Here is a 20,000-nt window from a genome sequence, read left to right as displayed (position 1 = left end):
GAATAAGAATTTTGTTTCTATGAGTCTTGTCGGCTCGGCCCCGCGCGAGTATATGCGATGTAACAGAACACAGTCGGTTAGAATTCAGGAAGTTAACTCGTCTGATAAAATACTGCTACATGGAGTCCCACAGGGATCGGTGCTATGCCCTCTTCTCTTCTCATTGTTCTTTGCGCCTTTGGAAGATGTGATTCTCGCACACGGACTATATGCAATGATGTATGCGGACCACGCACAACTCTATATTACTATTGGTTCATCTGATCAGCGCCCGACTGCCTTATCCAAGCTGGAGTTGTGCATTAACGACATAATGATCGGGCGGACGAGTAACGGCCTCACGTGTAAATCCGGATAAAACTGAAATTGTCCACTTTACATATCGATTTTCCAATTCAGAAGATATTCCGGACATTAACATCAATGGATGCACCATTTCATCAAAACCAGAGGCACGAAATCTCGGAGTCATTATGGACTGACACTCACATCTGTTGCTAACAAAACATATTAATAACATATGCAAATCAGCATGGTATGCAATAAGGTAAATTGGAAAAATCAGGCAACATCTGGACCAAGAAAGCTGTGTCAGACTTTGACACGCTTTTGTAACGTCTAAATTAGATTGGTGTAATGGTGTTCTCATAGGGCTACCCGATAAAGAGCTAAACCGATTACAGCGCGTTGTTTTACTTATCCTTGGCTGCAAACAACAAAGAATAGATTCAGTGCACTTCAATGGTCATTGGCAACAAATCTTCAGCAATGTTTTTTGGTTTTCAATGACGCAAGAACGTCTTTTAGTGTTTTGGAGTTTGACTAAAATAGCGTGACACTGCCCCTTTAAGACACTCTAGAGAAGAGAAGAAAAGATTAAGAAAAATTAACTTTCCTTGATGCCATCAGCCGTGAATGAGGCTAAGGTTGTGAAAACCATCCCGTTCCCATATCACCGATGGACATGTTCGTTCGTTAGATCGTTCATTCGTGGGATCAGACTGCACAGGACGTGACCAAGAAGGATGACGATGATAGCGAAGATGATACCGATGATCAATCCTTCTGAATGTCACGTCTCGTGGCTGGTCAACTTAGTTCTTGATAATGAAGTTGTGTCGCGATGCCTAAATAAAAATGCTGTTGATAAGCCATGTTAAGGACGGTGCCTACTATTGTTAACACGCATACGTTCTGCGCATCTCGAGATACTCGGGTTTCCTATAGGTGATGCTTACTAATACAGGGATATTTTTGGACGGTTTAAAACTACCCGGAGAAAGTAGATCTTAGTAAGTACTCTTGGTATCCAAAAAGAAAATTGGGGGTAACCGTGCAGTTCTGAGAGATACTTAAGCTTCAATTTGAGAAAGAACGCCATACATTGCTTTGTATTTTAAAGCTTTTTACAAATATTATTCATGAATTATCTTTGAAAAATGCGTGGTTACCCCACATTTTCTTTTTGGATTTCAATACCACTTGTTAAGATCTACATTTCCTGCATAATCACACAACGGGGCACCGTCCTTAAAAGACGCCAAACACATTTTATCAGTATCAGCCTGTTTTATCCCTTTTGCCGAAAATTCCTTACGGACCCTCCGCCCCGTCGCCATGTATTTTTATACTTAAGCAGTTTCCGCTTGTGCCTTAAGCAGTTTCCCTTGTACCTTTCTTGGCGAAAATAGATGGTTTGTACCCAATCTCCAGAGACACAGATAACATTGTTGTAATGTACAATTGCTGGTGGACGAACAAAAGGTGATAATGAGAGATCTTTTTTTCGTCCACCAACATGGCGGCGATGATGTCACATGAACACCGACATAAACTTCAATCTTCTAATTTATCATAATCATCTTCATTGTCATCGTCATAATCATCCTCAGCCATAATAAATTATGCCTCGTTCTTATGCCGCTGACGTTGTTGTCAACTCATTCTATGAATTGTCCGAGAAATTTAAATAGGTATCGAAAAACCGGAAACCGAACGCGTCCGAAAATGAGAAACCGCAACACTAAACACTTAACATTTGTCAGTTGTGGATGCGTGCGTTTTTACATCCTTGTAAAAACTTATACTTGGCTCTGGAATTCTTACATCTTATTTCAATTCTCAACAGCTTGGGAAATCAGAGCACGATGATCGAGACATCAACGCGGGACTGGTAGCAAGCTGGCGTCAGGATACCGAGCAGCAGTTCAGAGATGTGAATGATAAACTGAGACCACTTCCAGAGGAGGTGAAATTTGCCAAACTTAAACCGATTCCGTAGTTTGATCTCGTTTTCAAAGGCTTCGAATCGTTTTGTCTATATAATTATTATAAGTTTTAGCTCGCCAGATGAGGGAAAAAAATCAAAATAGCTTGCGTAGGAAGCGTTTCCGTACGGGGAACATACAAGATTTTCGATTTTTTCGGCCGCGCTTAAAATGGACCCCCACCACTTGCTTTGTCTCGCTCCATTTCTCGCGCGGCCAAAACATGAAAAATTCATGGAACGCTTGCTAAGCAGCCAAGGAAGATAAAAAGGGTGGAACGTCGTCTCCGTTTCGTTACCTATTAAAAAAAGCAATTGAAACGGTTTTTCCGCCATGCCCGATACATCATCGATCGTTTCATTTACCAGGCTTGAGGTTCACTACCACTGCTTGAATGTCACCCCTTGACGTTTCATGCTACACAATACACATGGTGTATATATACCATCAAAAGTCGATTCTCCTGTAGAGCAACCGAACTAGTAATCGGAAGTTGAAGGTTCGAGGCTTGTTCGGAGCGCTTCGATTCATACTCGTCGATACGCGCATGCGTGGTAACGAGTATTGTCATAACTCGTAGATGTCTGGGAATTTGTAAGCATGCCGGCCGTTAACAGTCACGTGGTTTCGAGTAGTTGGTAAAACCGTCTTATTTCCCGAGAAATCAGTGAAGCGCAAAATCGTTTTTAGTTCTTTAAGGACACAGAAGTTCATATGTTTTCGCTCGTGGAAGTCGTTCATATAGTGGAAGGGAAGGGAAGGGAGAGTCAGTGGACAGGAATTTGTACACGTAAGGACGAGAAGGGCATACGAATTTCCTTCGCGCGCATTCCTCCTGCAAGGAAACTGACAATGTTTTAATCGTCTTTCCATTAGGGGAATTTTCGAAAAATTCATTGACAGACAGACAAACTTGCATACGTGATCAAACTCGTAGTCTTCTTTGTGCCCTATCTATCAGCTTGCGGTTTCATGAAACCCAGTTTATAGCTGAAGAACGCACTGATCGCCCATCCCTAAACAAAATGCCCCGAGCAAAATGAGGTTGTCATGCCGATTTAGAGTTATATGCCGGAAGTTGTCTGAATGATACCTCCTGATGTGATGGCAAGGTGGAAACACAGAACGGATGCTTTTTTTTTCACGTAAGAATATAATGAACGCTAATAGTAAAATATTTCCTCATTAGCTTTCCAACTTTTTTTGTCATAAGTGGCTGTCTTGTCATCAAATGTCACCTTTAACTTTTACGAGTTTGCCTACTTGATCATTGATGAATGGATCTCCTTAAAAGTTCTTTGGTCCAAGCGGCAAAAGGGGAATGCCGTGACTAAAATAAATTGACGTTAAAATAGTCGAAACAAAGCGATTAACATCATAACAGCACAATTTGAACAACTGTGGGGTCCTTGTAGTGTTTCCAGGATCAGACTCTTGTTCTAGAACAAATATATATGGTTCGATTTGTTACAAGACGAAGATAAACCGTCCTCAAATTAAATTTGGCCTATCTTTTCTTTAGCTAAGTGAACTTCAGCGGCAACTGGCATTATTGAAAGCTGACATCGAAGCCAAAGAAGATGCAGAAAGAAGAAAAGCAGAAGAGTAAGTCATTCACTTGCGTTGTAAGTCAAATCAAGGGAAAGTAACCGTAGGAAGAAGCTCAAGGTTTTTGAATAGGAGACACGTTTTTTAGGTTAATATTACGGACTGATTCTCCCCTACGTTAAGATCATGTAACAGCCCTTTTCACGGTTAGTTTTTCTCGTTTGTATTACAATGTAATCTAACGTGGATGCGAGGCAATTTCGGGTTAAAACTACAAAATAGCCCGAAATTGCCTCACATACGTGCTAGATTACATTATAATGCAAATGAAAAGGCCGGCTATTGGCCGAATTTATCCTGGAGACGAAAAACTCGTCTAAGACAGATGAGAGACAGTTGCTTAAATTGTTCAGATACGTGCGAGGATCACCTCTCGCTTTCCTTGATAACTCACTCTTTAAATATACAATTATTTCATTCATCGAGTCCTTTCACGGGAATACATGAGCCCAACAAAAATTGACCTTCTCCCAACTGTGTCGCTTCATAGCTCAGTTGGTAGAGCAAATGCGCCGGCATCGCAGAGGTCATGGATTCGAATCTCGTTGTAGCCTCCTGAATTTTTCAGGTGTCTATAATTAGAGACAATTGCTTAGAGTGGTTTTCAATTGAGTGTCGAAAGTAATTAGCGAATTGCTTTGGTTTATGATTACTTCACTCAGTGATTGGTTCAAAGTTTTCGCGCCTCTTCCTCAACCAATCAGAAGTGAAACTAAAACCACGCGTGGCTCGCGCGTGTACATTTTCCCGCGCTTTGTGTCGGCTACGTGTAATTACTTCGAGTTTTGATTGGTTTACTGGATTGTCTCCGTCATTTTTGATTGGCCAAATAAATTACTTTGGTTTTGGTTTTACGACACTTAATTGAAAATCGCTCTAAATTGTCCAGATAAGTGCGATGATTACTTCTCTCTTCAGACGAAATATCCGTCTTAGACGGATAATTCTACTTAGACGAGTTATTCGTATAAATCCGGCCGTCATCGCGGACTTCATTGCAATTAAACTAAGAACTGGTTTCACCTGTTACTCATGGTTGGAGTAAAGGCCAATTGTGTCATTTGTTTTCTGAACCCGGCAATACTAATGCCGTTGTTTTACTACGATTCTCAGTTGAGTATGATACTAAGGAAGTTTGGTGACAAAGTTTCGGCGTTAAGTTACCACGTTGTCAAGGGCATCATGCTTCGTTTCCTAGAGTAACTTTTAGGGCTTTGACGTCATGAGCGATAAAGCCTGTTAAATTCTACTATTGGTAACGATTAGATTCAAACTGGTGACCTTTACCAGTTAAATGACGTCAAACCTTGAAAAGTTACCCTTGGAAACGAAGCAAGTTGACCTTGACAACATGGTTATTTTAACGCTGGAACTTTGTCACCAGACCCGGCTCCCTCGTGTCATACTCAACTGAGAATGGTAGTAATACTTCGCCGTGACCCTACTGAGTTACTAGCTTGTAAGTAGCAGTAAAAAGTAATCAGTCCATCTGGTCTGCCTTGCGACGAGCGGAATTTTCTATTCTTTTTATGCAGCGCTTGCGACAACACATAGATAAAATCAATGCAACTTTTAACGGGTACTTATTAAGCAAGGAAATTCTCATTTTGAGGCTTTGCCGTGTTGGCCGAGCGATAATGAGGTTAACACAGCAAGACCGGAGTTTGAGAGTTTCTCGTAAAGACCGAACGTTCGAGGTTGATAATGATTTTATAGTTGATTCAAGTGGAAGGGATCATTTCTTGTGTTATGCGTCCGAGTTTCAGTTCATTCCTCGTTTGAAACCATACCAACGCAAATTTCGTGAAAAGAGGTATTTATTTTCGAGACAAAAGGTTACCGAAAAAAATTGGTAAGGTAAATTTCGTCGAATTTTCAAGTATCGATGTCCAAACAATCCTCTGTGATACAGAGGAGACCCAATTTGGCGTCACAATCACTCGTTTGCATTATTCGTAATCCGCCCGTTGGCAGTATGGTAGAATAATACCTTAGATCTTAGACAATCAGAGCGCTCGGTTTATCGGCAACGAGCATTAGCCATATAATACAATATATTTTAAAAAGAGAGAATTTAAAAGAGTTAATGTTTTTTTTGTGAATAGACGGCCGCCCACTCGTCCTGCCGACAAAGAACCCGAACCTGAGACGGAACCCGAACCGAAACCCGAGCCGAAACCCGAGCCGGAGCCCGAGCCAAAGCTTGCGGAAGAGGAGGCGGACACTGAAGACATTCGCAACAAAGTCGTCAAACTGGAGGAAGACATACAGCATGTAAGAAGTAACAAAACGTCTACTGCCAGGGAGGCGCAGTCAAGACTAGTCATCGGTATCACTGACTTCAGCAGTGCAGCTTCTTATTATCAAAAAGCGTGTTTTTTGAGCGACGGACGGTAACCCGAAATGAAGCGTATAATCTTTAAACTCTCCTCGACGCAAACACATTTTTATTGCTAAGTGTCTTTACTCTTATGGTTTACGGTTGAAAATTTGGCCAAAAGCTACATTTACCACCAAGAGTCCATTACAGTCAGGACAGTGTCTGTTTTTAAACCATATTTTGCTGGAAATAAACAATAGATCAAATGGGCTAATTCAATGTTGTACCCAATTCAAATATCTAGGGGTTAACATTCTTTGTCTATTGTATTTGCATTATAATTCTTTAGCATTCACATTTAAATAATATGGAAATAGCTGGAAGAAAACGTTTTATTTCCAAAGGGTTTGAATTGGGTGCAACATTGAGATAGCCCATTTGGTCTATTGTTTATTTTCCCGCAAAGCGTGGTTTAAAAGTAGACACTTTTCTGACATTGATGGGGACTAGGCATATTTGATGGACTCTTGCTACGACCAAATAAAGCGAAAAAGACACCTCCGGTTACCTTTCGTTGCCCCGTCGATACGAGGTTTTTACAGTTTTGAATCCGAACTTGAAGCTACAGTTTCAAATCCTTTAAGTTACGTTTGTGTAAAATAAAGAAATGACGCACCAACGCAAAGCGAAATCATCGAGTTCAGAAATAGTCAGTAGAACCAGGGAGTTTCGAGAAACCGGATTTGATGCCAAAATACTTTCTTTTCATGTTTGAAACCTAAAAAGTAAAGTTTTATGTTTTATTTCAGACTTCGTCTCAAGTAGCGAAGCTGGAAAATACAGTGGAAACACTACGAACAGTCTTGACACAAAAAATACAATTAGAGGCCCAAACGGTAAGTAAATGGATAATTTTCAGTAGATTGGTATGCTTGTGTTCATTCAATATATTTCTCACTTTTGGATCGGCTTACATCCCCCTTTTAAGTCTAGCTAGCTGAGCAAACAGAATCATTCGTAATTTTTCTATTCATTTGACGATCGACGCCATTTTTCAATTTGTGGCAAGTCTTGGAATGAATGATGCCCTTTTACGACGCCACATTATTTTTGCAGAGGACGTGTCAATTTGTGAAAGCTGAGAACGCAAAAAAATCACTTTTGTTCTTGCGCTAATATGCCATTTCCGAGTTCATGTCCACCTCCTCTTCTAAGAGAGTCTAAGTGCGAAGTTTTTGTGATGCTAATTAGTTCTACTTTACATATGAATGACAACTAATTTTCATAAGGAAAACGTTTCACTTAGACTCGCTTTGAAGAGGAGGCAGACATGAACTTGGAAATGGCCAATTAGACCCACTAGCCTCGTTTTCATGGAGAATTGTTATTTTAGAACGAGGCTAATTGGTCTGGCATATTAGAACATAAACAAATACAAGGTCCATGTAACGGCATTTTCCACAGACGAGTTCATAAATATGATTTGTCTTTCCATTCTCAATCCCATGGGAAATAATTTTTCATTTAAGACTTGTGATTAGCTGGAAAGCTCTGCCTGGTTTCGCGGGAAAATGAATCTAAAAATAACTCGGTGTGTAAAAACGTCGTTCCTCGTATACAATGAAGTTGTACGCTCCTAGTCATGGGCCCCTTAAACAACAGAATGATTTATTATCGTTTATGAATGCGGTGTAAGACGCGTCATGTACAAGAAAAGCTACAGAGACCTCATGAAATCTTTATGACCATTTTTCTTTTTCTTTATATTAGTGTGTGTGGGTTTAAAAATGCCATAATGGCTATTAAGTGCTTTATAAGCGAAAACAATAGCGATGGCATCAGGAACACTTCACAAGTGGGGTGCGTTTTGCCAAAAGTCAAAGGAAGTAGTTTGATTTTGGCTAATTTCTGTCTGTTATGTACAGATACCTTGCATCTTGTAAAAAGATAGAGTCAAGTTACCATAAGAAAAATTTCATGCTTTTATGACAAGAAGCAAGCTTCCTCTTGTCGTTTCACGTAAACGCAATGAATACATCTCTATCTATAACATCTCTGCACAATGCACGTGTGCATCTAAAGGCCCGCCTTCACCCAACAGGCATTGCGTACCTTAGAACAATTTTCATGTATGAAAATCCCGCGAAAGCTAAAATTCATCCAATCAGATCGCTACGATAAGCAATGCGAATTTCCTTAACCAAAACAAACGGTCGAAAAACCTGTCGATTGAAGGTGGGCCTTTCATCTTTTGGTACATTTCTATGCTGTCCGTTATCAAACATCGTCGGTCATTATGTGTCAGCGGTCACGAAGTTTGAGCAAGCGCCCCGTTATTATCTGTATAAAGATAGCTGGAGTCGCTTGTGGTTGAATTTATTAATCAACGCGACCGTAAGAATATTCTGGAATTTGTGTCGAGATTTCAGTTTGAATTGCTTGGCTTTTTTTGTGGCAGTGAGTTGTCCTAGAATGTCAACCAGATCAAGTAAAGAGTTTTTTTTGCTGTTGAAAAACAATATGTAGGCCGGAAAAAAATGTGTTTCGTTTACATACTACCAAAATAGTTGTTAACAGGGACGACAGCGCTGTTCTGATCGAATAACGCGCTGGTTACGCGCACCGGTGGCTCAGTTGGTTGAGCACCGGGCTGCCATGCAGGAGGTCGTGAGTTCAACTCCGGCCGGACCAACACTCAGGGTCTTTAAATAACTGAGGAGAAAGTCCGCAAATGGTTAGACTTTCAAGTCTTCTCGGATAAGGACGATGAACCGGAGGTCCCCTCTCGCAGCCCTTGTTCATTAACTCTGTGGGACGTTAAAGATCCCACACACTATTCGAAAAGAGTACGGGACAGTGTTCCCGATGTTGTGGTCTGACCTTTCCAGCATGTGGTCGGCTCGGCAGGATTAGCTTGAGGGGCTTCTCTGTGAATGAGACCACAATTGCGTATAACAGCCAGAAGTCAGGCTACTTAGCCAAGTGCTGGAGCAACGACGAAAGACGCTTTCAGTGATTTCATGTATACGTAACGGCTGAAAATTGTCATCTCGCAGCACATGTGGTTGCAGCCCGGGTTGGGGGGTACACCCAGAAAAATTGGGTGGGAGTGTGCGGCCCGCTTCCTGAAACCCTTACCCTATTTCAGACCGAATTCTGCGATTTTTCCTACCCAATTTCAGACCTGACCAAATTTTTGATAAACCCTGTTTCAGACCTATTCTCAGACCTATTTCAGCGGTTAATTGGAGAAGGGCTTTTGTTGATGGTCTTATCTCCGAATGAGGAAGAAGTGGACTCTTCTCAAAAAACATACCCAATTCAGGTCAGTGCACAAACCATGCCAAAATGATCAAAATGGATCCCCTGTTTCAGACCAAAACGGAAAAAAGGAATACCTTTTGGGGCCGCACATACCTATATATCCCATATAAGGGTGTACCTCCCCCCCCCCCCCCACGGGGAGTTGTAGTCTGAAGGTTCAGTATTTTTATTGCATACAGTAGATGTTTACTAACTCAGTGACGTTTTAACACCCTCTACAGCGAGGTGATTCTATTACAGATCTGAGGGAGCAGTTAGAGAAGATTAAGTCCAGTATGTCTTATTTACTGAAAACATGCTCTTATGGTGATTGTGTGCTTTGTCATGTACAGTGTTCGTTTGTTTGTTTTGTTTTTTTTGCTTTTGGATCATCTTTGCTTTGAACGAGGTAACAAATGTGCAACATGAAATGAATGTTAGAAAGATCGTGGGAGTTATATGAGCATGTTAAGGCATTCTGTAGTTGAAATATGTGATAATTTATATAACCTAGAGTCGAAAATGCGACAGAGTTTATGTATTTTGATACGAATTTATTTAGGAAGTGTCCTGCCCCAATGCCTTTTTTATTACACGCTTGACTAACTTTTGGAAGCATACTTTCCCCCAAAAAACTGGGCTTACTCTAAATAGAAAAGATTTCATTTTTCTCGCTACGCTTGTCTGGCTGTTTTGCGACCTTTTTGCGGACGTTTGCAGCAGTATTCACTTTTTGGCGCGTTTTCCAAAACAAAGCAAACACCGTAAGGCTTTTTGTCGAAAAATCTGATTCGCAGTAAGGTATTCTGAGAATCGGATTTTATTTGTTGGCATGGTCGTTGTTTGTATCAAACAAACAACAAGCAATTTTATTTCTAGGGTATTTACAGTTTGTACGCCTGAGTAAAGTGTAGCAGATCGAGTCGGGCAGTGTCTTTAACGATTGCAACTACAGTGAATCCCTAAAAACCAGATTGGGCAAGAGTGACCAATGACATGACTGTACAGGCATAACAGAACAACTTGAAAAGAATTGCTCTCTGCTCTTTTGAAAATCGACATGTCAGGCGCTCCAGGTGAAGCAATCGGGAGCTTAAGCACGCGATATTTTTGAGCCGCTACCGCATTTATGTTGCTAAGTATCTGTACTCTGTTAGAGACGATTAGTTTTGAAGTCTTCGAGAAACTACTGCCATGGCATGCGAAATTTTCATTTCCGCTTTCCGTCCGTGGCTCAAAAATATCTCGCGCTTTGGCTCCCTATTCAGAGAGACACTGCCGAAGTCTTAGCAATTGTACCAGAATGGATCACAATTATGGGTGACACGGCCTGTTAGGAGGCTAGACTGCATTTTTCCATGGGTAACTCAAGTGGAATGCAAACTAGAAATCATGCAAATCAGTAAAGCGCGCGGAGAGTCCAGGGAGAGGAAAATAGGACGACTCTTTCTCCTTAAAGCGGGCCCGCGTTTCTCACAGCTTGCTGCTACACATCTCGCATGATGGCTTCTCGCGTTACGAAAATTAGGAGTAGATACTGCTCGCAGTAGATATTTATAGAAGGCTTGTTGCGTCGTCAAAGCAAAGATGTTAAAGACAGATGTTTTTTTGCGTTTGTGATTGTTGTGTTTCGCGTCTGTATTACTGCTTTTTTTGTTTCGTTGTGTTTTGTAAGTATAATTTTGCTGTTGAGATGTGTCCTTTTGAGGGTTGTGTGTTAATAAAGAAAAAGGGACGGAGTGACCAAAACTGCTGCCATTCTTGCTGAACGATCGCTGCGTTAAAAATTACGAACTGAATTTAAGTTAAATGTGAAGATTTGTATATAGTAATCATAGTTCGGTTTGAAGCAGTGGAGTTGATGACGCTGCCTTAAAAATTTAAAGATAAGCAAAATAAATTGCGTATTAAGGTCGAAGGGCTTCCCAAATGTAAATTGTGAGTTAAATCAGTATTCTAGCTGTAACTCTTTCATTTTTTGACTGATGAACGGTGTGCACAAAAGTGTCGTTTGACACTTAAGGCAGAGATAAATTGTAATAAATGCTCAAAGTGATCTTGTGAACTCGATTATCATGACCGCCTTGCATTGGTTTAAGTATTTAGCTAAGCTCGTTAAATGATGGTTTAACTGAACGGTTCTGATAACTTACAAAGAATTGATGATAATGATGATACCAGTTTCTTAGTTTAATGCAGTAAATTGTAATTTCATGTAAAGAATACCATGTTATTTATTTTCGACAAAGAACTCTGTGAACATTGACAAATTTTGGGGTAAGAGGAAAGAGCTGTAAATGAACATGCAAAAGTTGAAATATCCACAAAATATATCGCAGACTGAGATAGTTGGTTGGGTTAATTGCCTTGCGATATTTTGTCAACCGTGACATTTGATGCAGGTACAGGTACCGAAACAAGAAGTTTATTTGTTCAGCCTCGACTTTCATTTTATTTGAATTTATAATTTTAAATTATAACTAATAAATTTATTAATTGAATAAGGAATATGAATTTTTGGTGAACAATTCAAGATAAATGAACTGACGAAACTTAAAATTTCACTAGTTAACTTTGCCACAAATCCTGCCAAAATGAACTGGATCCGATAATTTAAAACTCGCGAATAACCTCAAAGTGTGCGGCATGCATTTTTGAGTCAGTTTTTATAAACGGGTCATAATAAGGCGGGCGGTGAGGGAAAAGGAAGAGAGATATGTGCTCTTTGTAGATGCCTTTGTTTTACCCCTCTTGTCTGTTCCAGGTTATCTGATTGTGGAATATCTTGTGCGCATCTTTCGTGGTTGTCGCTGCGGCAGATCGTAAGGTCTCTATTGTTGGGATCAGGGCGCGACCAATACAACGTTTCTCGTTATTGGTTCAGAAAAGAAAGGCAGAAATAACTAAGTAAACAACAACGACAACAACCATAACTCGAACCAAAAATAGAGCTGCAGTTCAGGAGAATGTCGGAACACAAGACTACCTTTTGTATGCACGCCGATAAACGAGCGTCCACGGACTGTCAAAGAGCACTGTTTTTTTTTTCACCACGGTTTCAGTGTTCTCCATGTTGCGATAGCTTTGAACAGTGTCCTTCTTCCACATTCTCGTATTCAGGCGATCCAGCTGTTTCTCACTGCTTTCGGTAACACAGACGATTCCTCATCCGAGGGAGTGCATGTTGTTCTCAACGCTTGCAAAGTAGAGGGTAAGCGTTACGTTTGTTCCGTCCGCAGAATGTCGTTGACCGAGCGCTTGAAAAAACCCAGGCAGTGAGACTCGGCAGCATTTGCCTCGCAGAAACCTTGATAACAAACTTTAACGCCGTTTCCGATCCTTGCCTTTCAGCGGAGTGACGAAAACGCGGTCATGGAGGAAGACATCAACAAGATCATCCAGTTTTATCTGAAAGATCATCGACGTGTTTTCGTCAAATACAACCGGAACTCAAACATTTTTCAAGCCAAATATGTGGAGGGCGTCGGACGGAGGCGAATGGCATTGCTGGGAATCAACAGGTGGGGAGTCTATCAGTGCTGGCGCATGCTCCATATCAAACGAGCCTGGTACAGATTGCTTGAGAAAAAAGAGGAGAGGGAAAATGAGGAAGACGAAACTCCTGCGCTTAAACGTAAACAATCAAACAACAAAGCCACTGCTGCAAAAAAAGCTGAGGACAGCGAAGATGACGATGACGATGAGGAAGAAGAAGATGATGATGACGAGGATGACGATGACGATGACGATGACGAAGGTGATGATGATGATGATGACGACGACGACGACGACGACGACGATGACGATGACGACGACGATGATGATGATGATGATGATGATGAAGGTGCTGGAAACAAAAAAGGGCGAAGGAGAAAAAAAGGGAAAAAGTAGACTCTGATGAAACCGATCGATGAAAAGTTTTTGGACTTTGCAGAGTAATAGCACTCTTTTCAAGTGGCGTCACGTTTTAGCGCCCAAAGCATTATGGAATTAATATGCGGACACTTTGCGATGGTTGTCCGCATTTCAATCCCACAGTGCTTTGCAAGTCACCTTTATCACTCGGCGGCCATTTTGGAGTCCGTGGGGAATAAAGGCTTTGTCTTGGAATTGTCTTTTCACGACCAGCCTCACACTAAATGAGAGGCTAGACTTGCAAGATCTTTTGTTTGGACATTGCGTGATATGGGTCGTTACGATGTATTAATTGTGGAAAATGCCAGTCAACTCGCTTGCGCGAGTTCTCGTGTAATATTTGTATGTATATGATGCATATATATAGAGGATATTACATGGCCGCGCGGGGATACGAATTTTATCTTCGAGTGCTCCAAGTATCTCTCACGAGTGAGCGAAGCGAACGAGTGACAGATACTTTCAGCACGAGAGGATAAAATTCGTATCCCCAAGCGGCCATGTCATGTTCTGTTTATTATATAGATATTGATGAAATGTCTAGATTTAAAACAACTTGTTTTATTCATTTTCGAAATGATGAAAAGGTGGTCACCAACCGCTAAGACACGCATCCACAACATGAAACAAGATGTGAAAGTTATGAAAAACAAATCATGATAATGTCAAATTTTGCAATAAAAATGTTAATGTAGTAGAGAAGAATTATATTAAAGCCCCACAGTATCTTACAATAAAGGGAAAGCTCACGTTTTATTGGCTAATCGTGTTGGTTACCATGACAACACTTATACCCTTACAGGTGAAAGATAAAAATGATATGTTCACTGCGCGCGGTGAAGATATGACTTTTTAGTAGAAGGAGAAATCCTGGTATTTCATCAATATCTATATAATAAATAGAGATATATAGTCGTCTGCAATTCTACCTTTTCTTGCACAGTGCAAGGTGTCTTTTAAATTCATTCATGAGGGCATGAACGATGCATTTTGAAATGTTGTGAGGGCACACAAAGATATTTGACAGCTAAACTAATTTATGCAAAAAGAACAAACAAGAAACACGTGGGGCCAAGATGATCCCCTCCGAGGAATCTAGCAATGATGTCATCTCACTCCCTTCATGCCAACAGCTACTTGGTATAGTTATTCCAAAGCCGCTTTTACATTCTCAGCGAGAGAGAATGTTTTTACTTTTTGCCGCCATCGTTATTTTTAAACACCTCGTTTCTTCGATGTAGCAAAACTGAGATTCTCTACTTAAAACTTTCGTTCCTATAGGGTTCCCCATTGACGAATAATCTATAAGTGGCCATTTTAGAAGGGGAATTGCTTTAGAGGTCTTTTCCTCCTCAGACTTCATTTTAGGGTGAACTCGAAGTTCTTTAAACTTCACTCGGCTCCGCCCAGTGCAGGATTAATTAACGTCTCGTTTATTCCACAGCCAGCCAGTGCGTTTATTTGCCGATAATCATCATTCACACAAGTCTCTAACCAATATTTACGAAGTGTTTGCCCGTACATTTAGAATTGATGTACAGGAAGACCTTCACTAATTCTAACTCACACAGTTTGGTGTCCTGAACTGCATAAATAATTTTTACTAATGGTGCCACACTCGAATATCTTACTAGCTCTTCAATATTTCAAAATGTGATTTGGTTGTCGGATCAACCTCCACGCATACAGAGTAGTTTATCGTTTCGATAAACCTTTTAATTACACAAAATGCATGTTTGAAGTAGTGTTCATATGTGCTTAAAACATCTAGTTCTTCATAGAACGTAGTGTAAATAGAATATTGCGAGCAGTCCACAGCTTGTCTCAGTTTGTTGATGAGAAATTTTGGTCAGCTGCTTAACATTTATGGTGATAATTTTGCGTTGAATGCCATGAACAGGACTGTGATCTACATCTGTAAGACAATGAGCACAGAGTGAAAAGAAATGCTTTGTAAATACTTATAAAATAAAACCTGACCAAAAGAAATTTATCACATGCGTGGGCTGCTGTATTCATTACTCTCTTTGTTGGTGTTCTTCGGCTGGTCTTTCATATACCGGAAGTTCTATATCCCAGGTAGACCATAAAATATCAAAGTCAAAAGGGTATAATCTGTAAATCGAATTTCGTTCTTGCTAAAGCTATACAACTCTTTGATCCTACCACATCTATACTATTGTAACTGACTGTAGTTTGGAGATCCACCTACAAAAGTAGTCTTAAACGAATTGTGATTCAACAACAACGAGCGGTGAGGATGATAAGCAGGTCCAATTATGGTTAACATACACATCCTATTTTCAAGGAACTCTACTTGCTTCAATTACAAGACATACTCTATTTTCCTTAAATAATCGAACCCATAGTTATAACACCAGGCAAGCACTTTCTTTTTCATTGATTACCATATTGGAAAGAAAATATACGTCAATTTTCTGTTTTCTTTCAAGGTCCAAAGACTTTTAATAGTCTTAGTTCAGATATCACTAGTTTTTCATCTCTCGCAACCTTACATTACTTTTTAATGTAAAATTGGCACTCGACCTCCTGCCTCTGGCCTTTTTGTTATGATCACCCACTTCTCCTTGTTCTTGGTGCGGAAAATCTAATTTCAGTATAAGCTTCATGGTTTCGTTTTGGTTTCCTCGGCACTTTTCTCTTTATCTTTTTTTTTCTTTATCTTGTAAACTCCGTTGTATCTTGTAATGGATGTAGTGTGACAAAATGAATAAATAAATCTTGCCGCGGATTGAGAGGCACTTTAAATTTACAAACTATGAAGGCAGGCTCTGAATCCGTTCCAGAAAATTTTTGCAGCTTCACTTTAACCTCAAAGTCTCTGTGAGACACCTCATTTATGAAATATAGATCATTGGGATATATATTCTACTACGACTTTTAAACTAAGCTTGATAACGCAATGGAAAATTCAGAACTACCCCTAAAAATAATGAGTTTGGCGCTTGGAGCTTCCGTTTCGAGTACATTCCAACACCAAGTCGGCCGCCCGAACGAAACCCGAAATTTAACAGCCCATTGTTCGAATCCGAGTCCAGTGAGCACCTGAAACCTCTTCGTCATCAATCAGGTAAAAAGGGTTATCTGTAGTTAGAGTGGCCGTTTGTTTACGTGAAAGGAACTTGGCTGGTTGTATGATCACTTGTGTCCCCATTTCTTACGAATAAATCATATTGTTTTTAAAACACGGCATAATTATTTCCCATCCTTTTACTGTCATTTGACTTGAAGATTTGACTTTAAATGGCGTGATGGCAACTACAAAGTTGTATGTTGAAGGGAAAAGTTATTACTGGGTTGCCAGTATGGCAAACCAGTCGGGAAATGGGTGTCATTTCTCCGTTTTTTTTTCCGTGTCAGGAAAACCTGTCACTCCCCTGCTAAGTATTGGTTTTGTGCCTAGAGTATCCTGCCCGTATCTTTTGTAGGTTTCATGGGGTAGTGGAGATGGATAGATTTTATCAGGTGGACACAGTACAAACAATGGCGACGAAGCCTATGTAACGCGAATGGTGTTTTATTGGATCTTAAATAAAATATACCCTTTTGGAGCTCAATAATGGAACGCCAATTCGATAAACAACACAAGCTGTAAAAAATGAATGTCTGGAATCTTAAAAGCGACGAATAATGGGCTTCAAGAACAATTGCATCTTTCGCCCTGCGGATGTCATTTTGCTAACTGTAGTGTTACTTACAACACTGAAACCAAATGGCAAATTCTTTGGTAACTTTTTCCATTCTGGCTGGATATGGGTTTAACAAACTCAGAGAAAGGATCGAACACCTTGAATGCATCTGTGTTTACTGTTGTCTGGCTATTTATATTTATTTTGTGCTCAACTCTACACAGTCTTCAGGTAAAAAAAAAATTGGAAATGTGACAGCCAAGAATTATTTGAAAGAAAGCTTGTCGTCGTCTATTTTTTGCTTCATTATTCGATGAAAAGGTTCTTCATGGAAACGGTTTGATCCTGAAATTTATTTTGGTAAAGTCTGTTTTTGTATCTCGCGGATGTTCAGATTTTCAATTACATGGCCGCTCAACCTCGCGATTGTGTCCTCAGGAACCCGACAAAGAAGGCTTCCTGACCCGACAGATGAAATGTAAATATTCAGTTAAATATTAGAACAAAATTTAAAAAAACAAAGGGCATACTGTATTTTGAGGACTGGACTGGACTAGACTAGTAAAACGCGGACTAGTAAAACGCGGACTAGTAAAACGCGGGCTTGTAAAACGCGCACTTGTAAAACGCGGACTTGTAAACCCCCAAAAAATGTTAGCTTTATTAACACGATCACCTGCTATTTAAATAACCTCTCAATTGAAACAAGTCCGCGTTTTACAAGTCATCGTTTTACTAGTCCGCGTTTTACTAGTCCGCGTTTTACAAGTCCACATTTTACTAGTCTGCGTTTTACTAGTCCAGTCCAGTCCAGTCCAGTCCGCGAAATACAGTATGCCAAACCAAAGACGTTGTTTTACTCTGAAAACGACGAACGATTAACATGCTTTCCCGTAGTTCATTCAGTTGACCCAAGGCGATCACGTGCACCTTTATGGTTGCCTAGCACGTGATCAATTTCTTCCTTTTGACAAAACGTCATAAAAGTCAGAGACCGCAGAAATCTTCTTTTTTTACGATCGATTGTCATTAATCTTTCGTCGAGAATTCGATTCAGAGCTATATATAAAAATTGTATTTTTTCCTTTATCTGAGAAGAAACGAGTGAATTTTACTCAGGAGCGTGTTTTGTTATCTTTAAACTGAATCAGGAGTTTATTACCAAAGCTTAAAAAAACTAAAAGACCTCAAAATGAGAGAGGATATTACAAAATAATTAAAGGTGTGTACGTGTGAGCCAAAGGGCCTCTGCTGGCGCGGCATGTGGGTGACCCTCATAGTAATGTCGCGATTGATTGATAGGACAAACATACGTGTCCTATTTACATAGCATTTTTGCAGTGGGCTCGGACATCAGCATACTAAGGGCGCCGATGGCAGCCGCTATCAGTCCATTTATGAGCCCACTGAACCCTCCCAACCCATGATGAGTGATGATGTAAGTGATGAAGATAGACCACAACACCGGGAACCACGTCCCCTACTCTTTTCGAATAGTGTGTGGGTTCTTTAACGTCCCACAGAGTTATATGTGAACAAGGTTTGTGAGACGGGACCTCCGGTTTATTGTCCTTATCCGAGAAGACTTGAAAGTCTAATCATTTGCAGATGTCATTACAAAGACAGCACTTTCTCCTCAGTTATTTAAAGACCCTGAGTGTTGGTCCGGCCGGAGTTGAACTCACGACCTCCCGCGTGACAGCCCGGTGCTTAACCAACTGAGCCACCGGTGCTCATGGTCTTAATGACCCCCACTTGAAAAAATTAACTGGAACCCTGCAGTTCAATACCACCCAATTCAGTGCCTTCTGTTTTTTGTAACACGTACCACAGGCAACCCAGTGTACGCTTTTATGGACGCCTTGTTTTTCTTTGACATCGTAGAGCGCACGATTGCGTTACCACTAATTTGCATAAAATAATAATTTCACTTAATAAATCCTATGAAATTGTTCAAAGTAAAATCATCTAAAGTGTCTTTGATAGATCTAAATGGAGTTCTTGACCCTCTTTAACACACATGTTTGTAGATCTTAAAAATTCAAAGCTTCAACGTGGTCCCACTTTCCTTTCCCTTGCACAATCTCACCGTCAAATACAGTTCTCTCCGTCAAGAGGGGTTCATATGTGTTGAAAATCCAATCTTTTGTGTTTGGGTAAAGCAGGTGGATCTTTGTGGGGATCAAATAATCTGTCGCGTGTTGTTTCAGCAGCCATTTGTTCAGTTCTTCCAGTGATCGTCCAAGGTAGGTTCTCTTGAAATTTCGAACATTCAGAAAAATTGAAAACGACTATTCAAAAAGTACTCTAGCTGTCACGAGCCCTTTATTGATTTGCCACTCTTGACAAAATCTGTTGGTATTTTTAGAGCTATTAAGAGCCATTTTCCCAGAAAATCGAAAATCGCAAGACACTCATGAAAAAATCGAATTTTTTTTTTCTTTTGCCAAAACATCCCTTTTAGTATCCTAATTAAAGAAAAAGTAGTTTTGGGTTTAAGAGATTCATTGTACGGGAGAAATTACAAAAAGTTTGAAAAATCGATTTTTTGCTGGTTTTTCGTACTCAAAACAACGGAATCCGACCGCAACTTCGAGAAAACGTTGAACGCATAAGAAACAATCCCTAACATCAAAACTTCAGCCGAGTATTATTTCATACTTACTCTTTAATTTTCTGAAAGAAAATTTGAAGAAAGAAGTTTTTAACATTTACAATCGACAAGTTTAAAAAGGTCAAATTTGTATCTCTGGAAATGTTAATAAACGAAGGCGAACTTTAACTGTTGTAAAAGCCATCTGGTATATGCCGCTTCCTTGTAAAATCCATATAGAATAAAACCTTGGCTATTTGAACTAAGTTACTGGAAAGTTTTAGCTCTGGAAATCCAATACAGTTCTCACACTAAAGTAAGCAATTTGAGTGTGTGAGTAAATA

The 20,000-nt window shown here is 40.1% G+C and overlaps 1 protein-coding gene across 4 annotated transcripts in view; it reads left to right on the top strand.

The window, feature by feature from the left end:
- Nucleotides 1-13,523, top strand: part of LOC138060025 (coiled-coil domain-containing protein 154-like) — a 32,721-nt gene extending 19,198 nt beyond the window's left edge. For 2 of the 4 annotated variants that reach the window (XM_068905705.1, XM_068905706.1), the window contains exons 10-15: nt 2,129-2,248; nt 3,790-3,872; nt 5,981-6,149; nt 7,005-7,091; nt 9,741-9,792; nt 12,850-13,359. In XM_068905705.1, coding sequence (XP_068761806.1) covers nt 2,129-2,248; nt 3,790-3,872; nt 5,981-6,149; nt 7,005-7,091; nt 9,741-9,792; nt 12,850-12,857 — 519 coding nt within the window. In that variant the 3' untranslated portion in view covers nt 12,858-13,359. Of the gene's footprint in view, nt 1-2,128; nt 2,249-3,789; nt 3,873-5,980; nt 6,150-7,004; nt 7,092-9,740; nt 9,793-12,849 lie in introns of all 4 variants that reach the window. The other 2 variants (XM_068905703.1, XM_068905704.1) reach the window with 1 other exon arrangement.
- The last annotated feature ends 6,477 nt before the right edge of the window (nt 13,524-20,000 follow it).

The sequence above is a fragment of the Montipora capricornis genome, chromosome 8, assembly GCF_036669925.1.
Source record: "Montipora capricornis isolate CH-2021 chromosome 8, ASM3666992v2, whole genome shotgun sequence".
Taxonomy (NCBI): domain Eukaryota; kingdom Metazoa; phylum Cnidaria; class Anthozoa; order Scleractinia; family Acroporidae; genus Montipora; species Montipora capricornis.
This window is presented reverse-complemented; position numbering and strand designations above follow the sequence as displayed.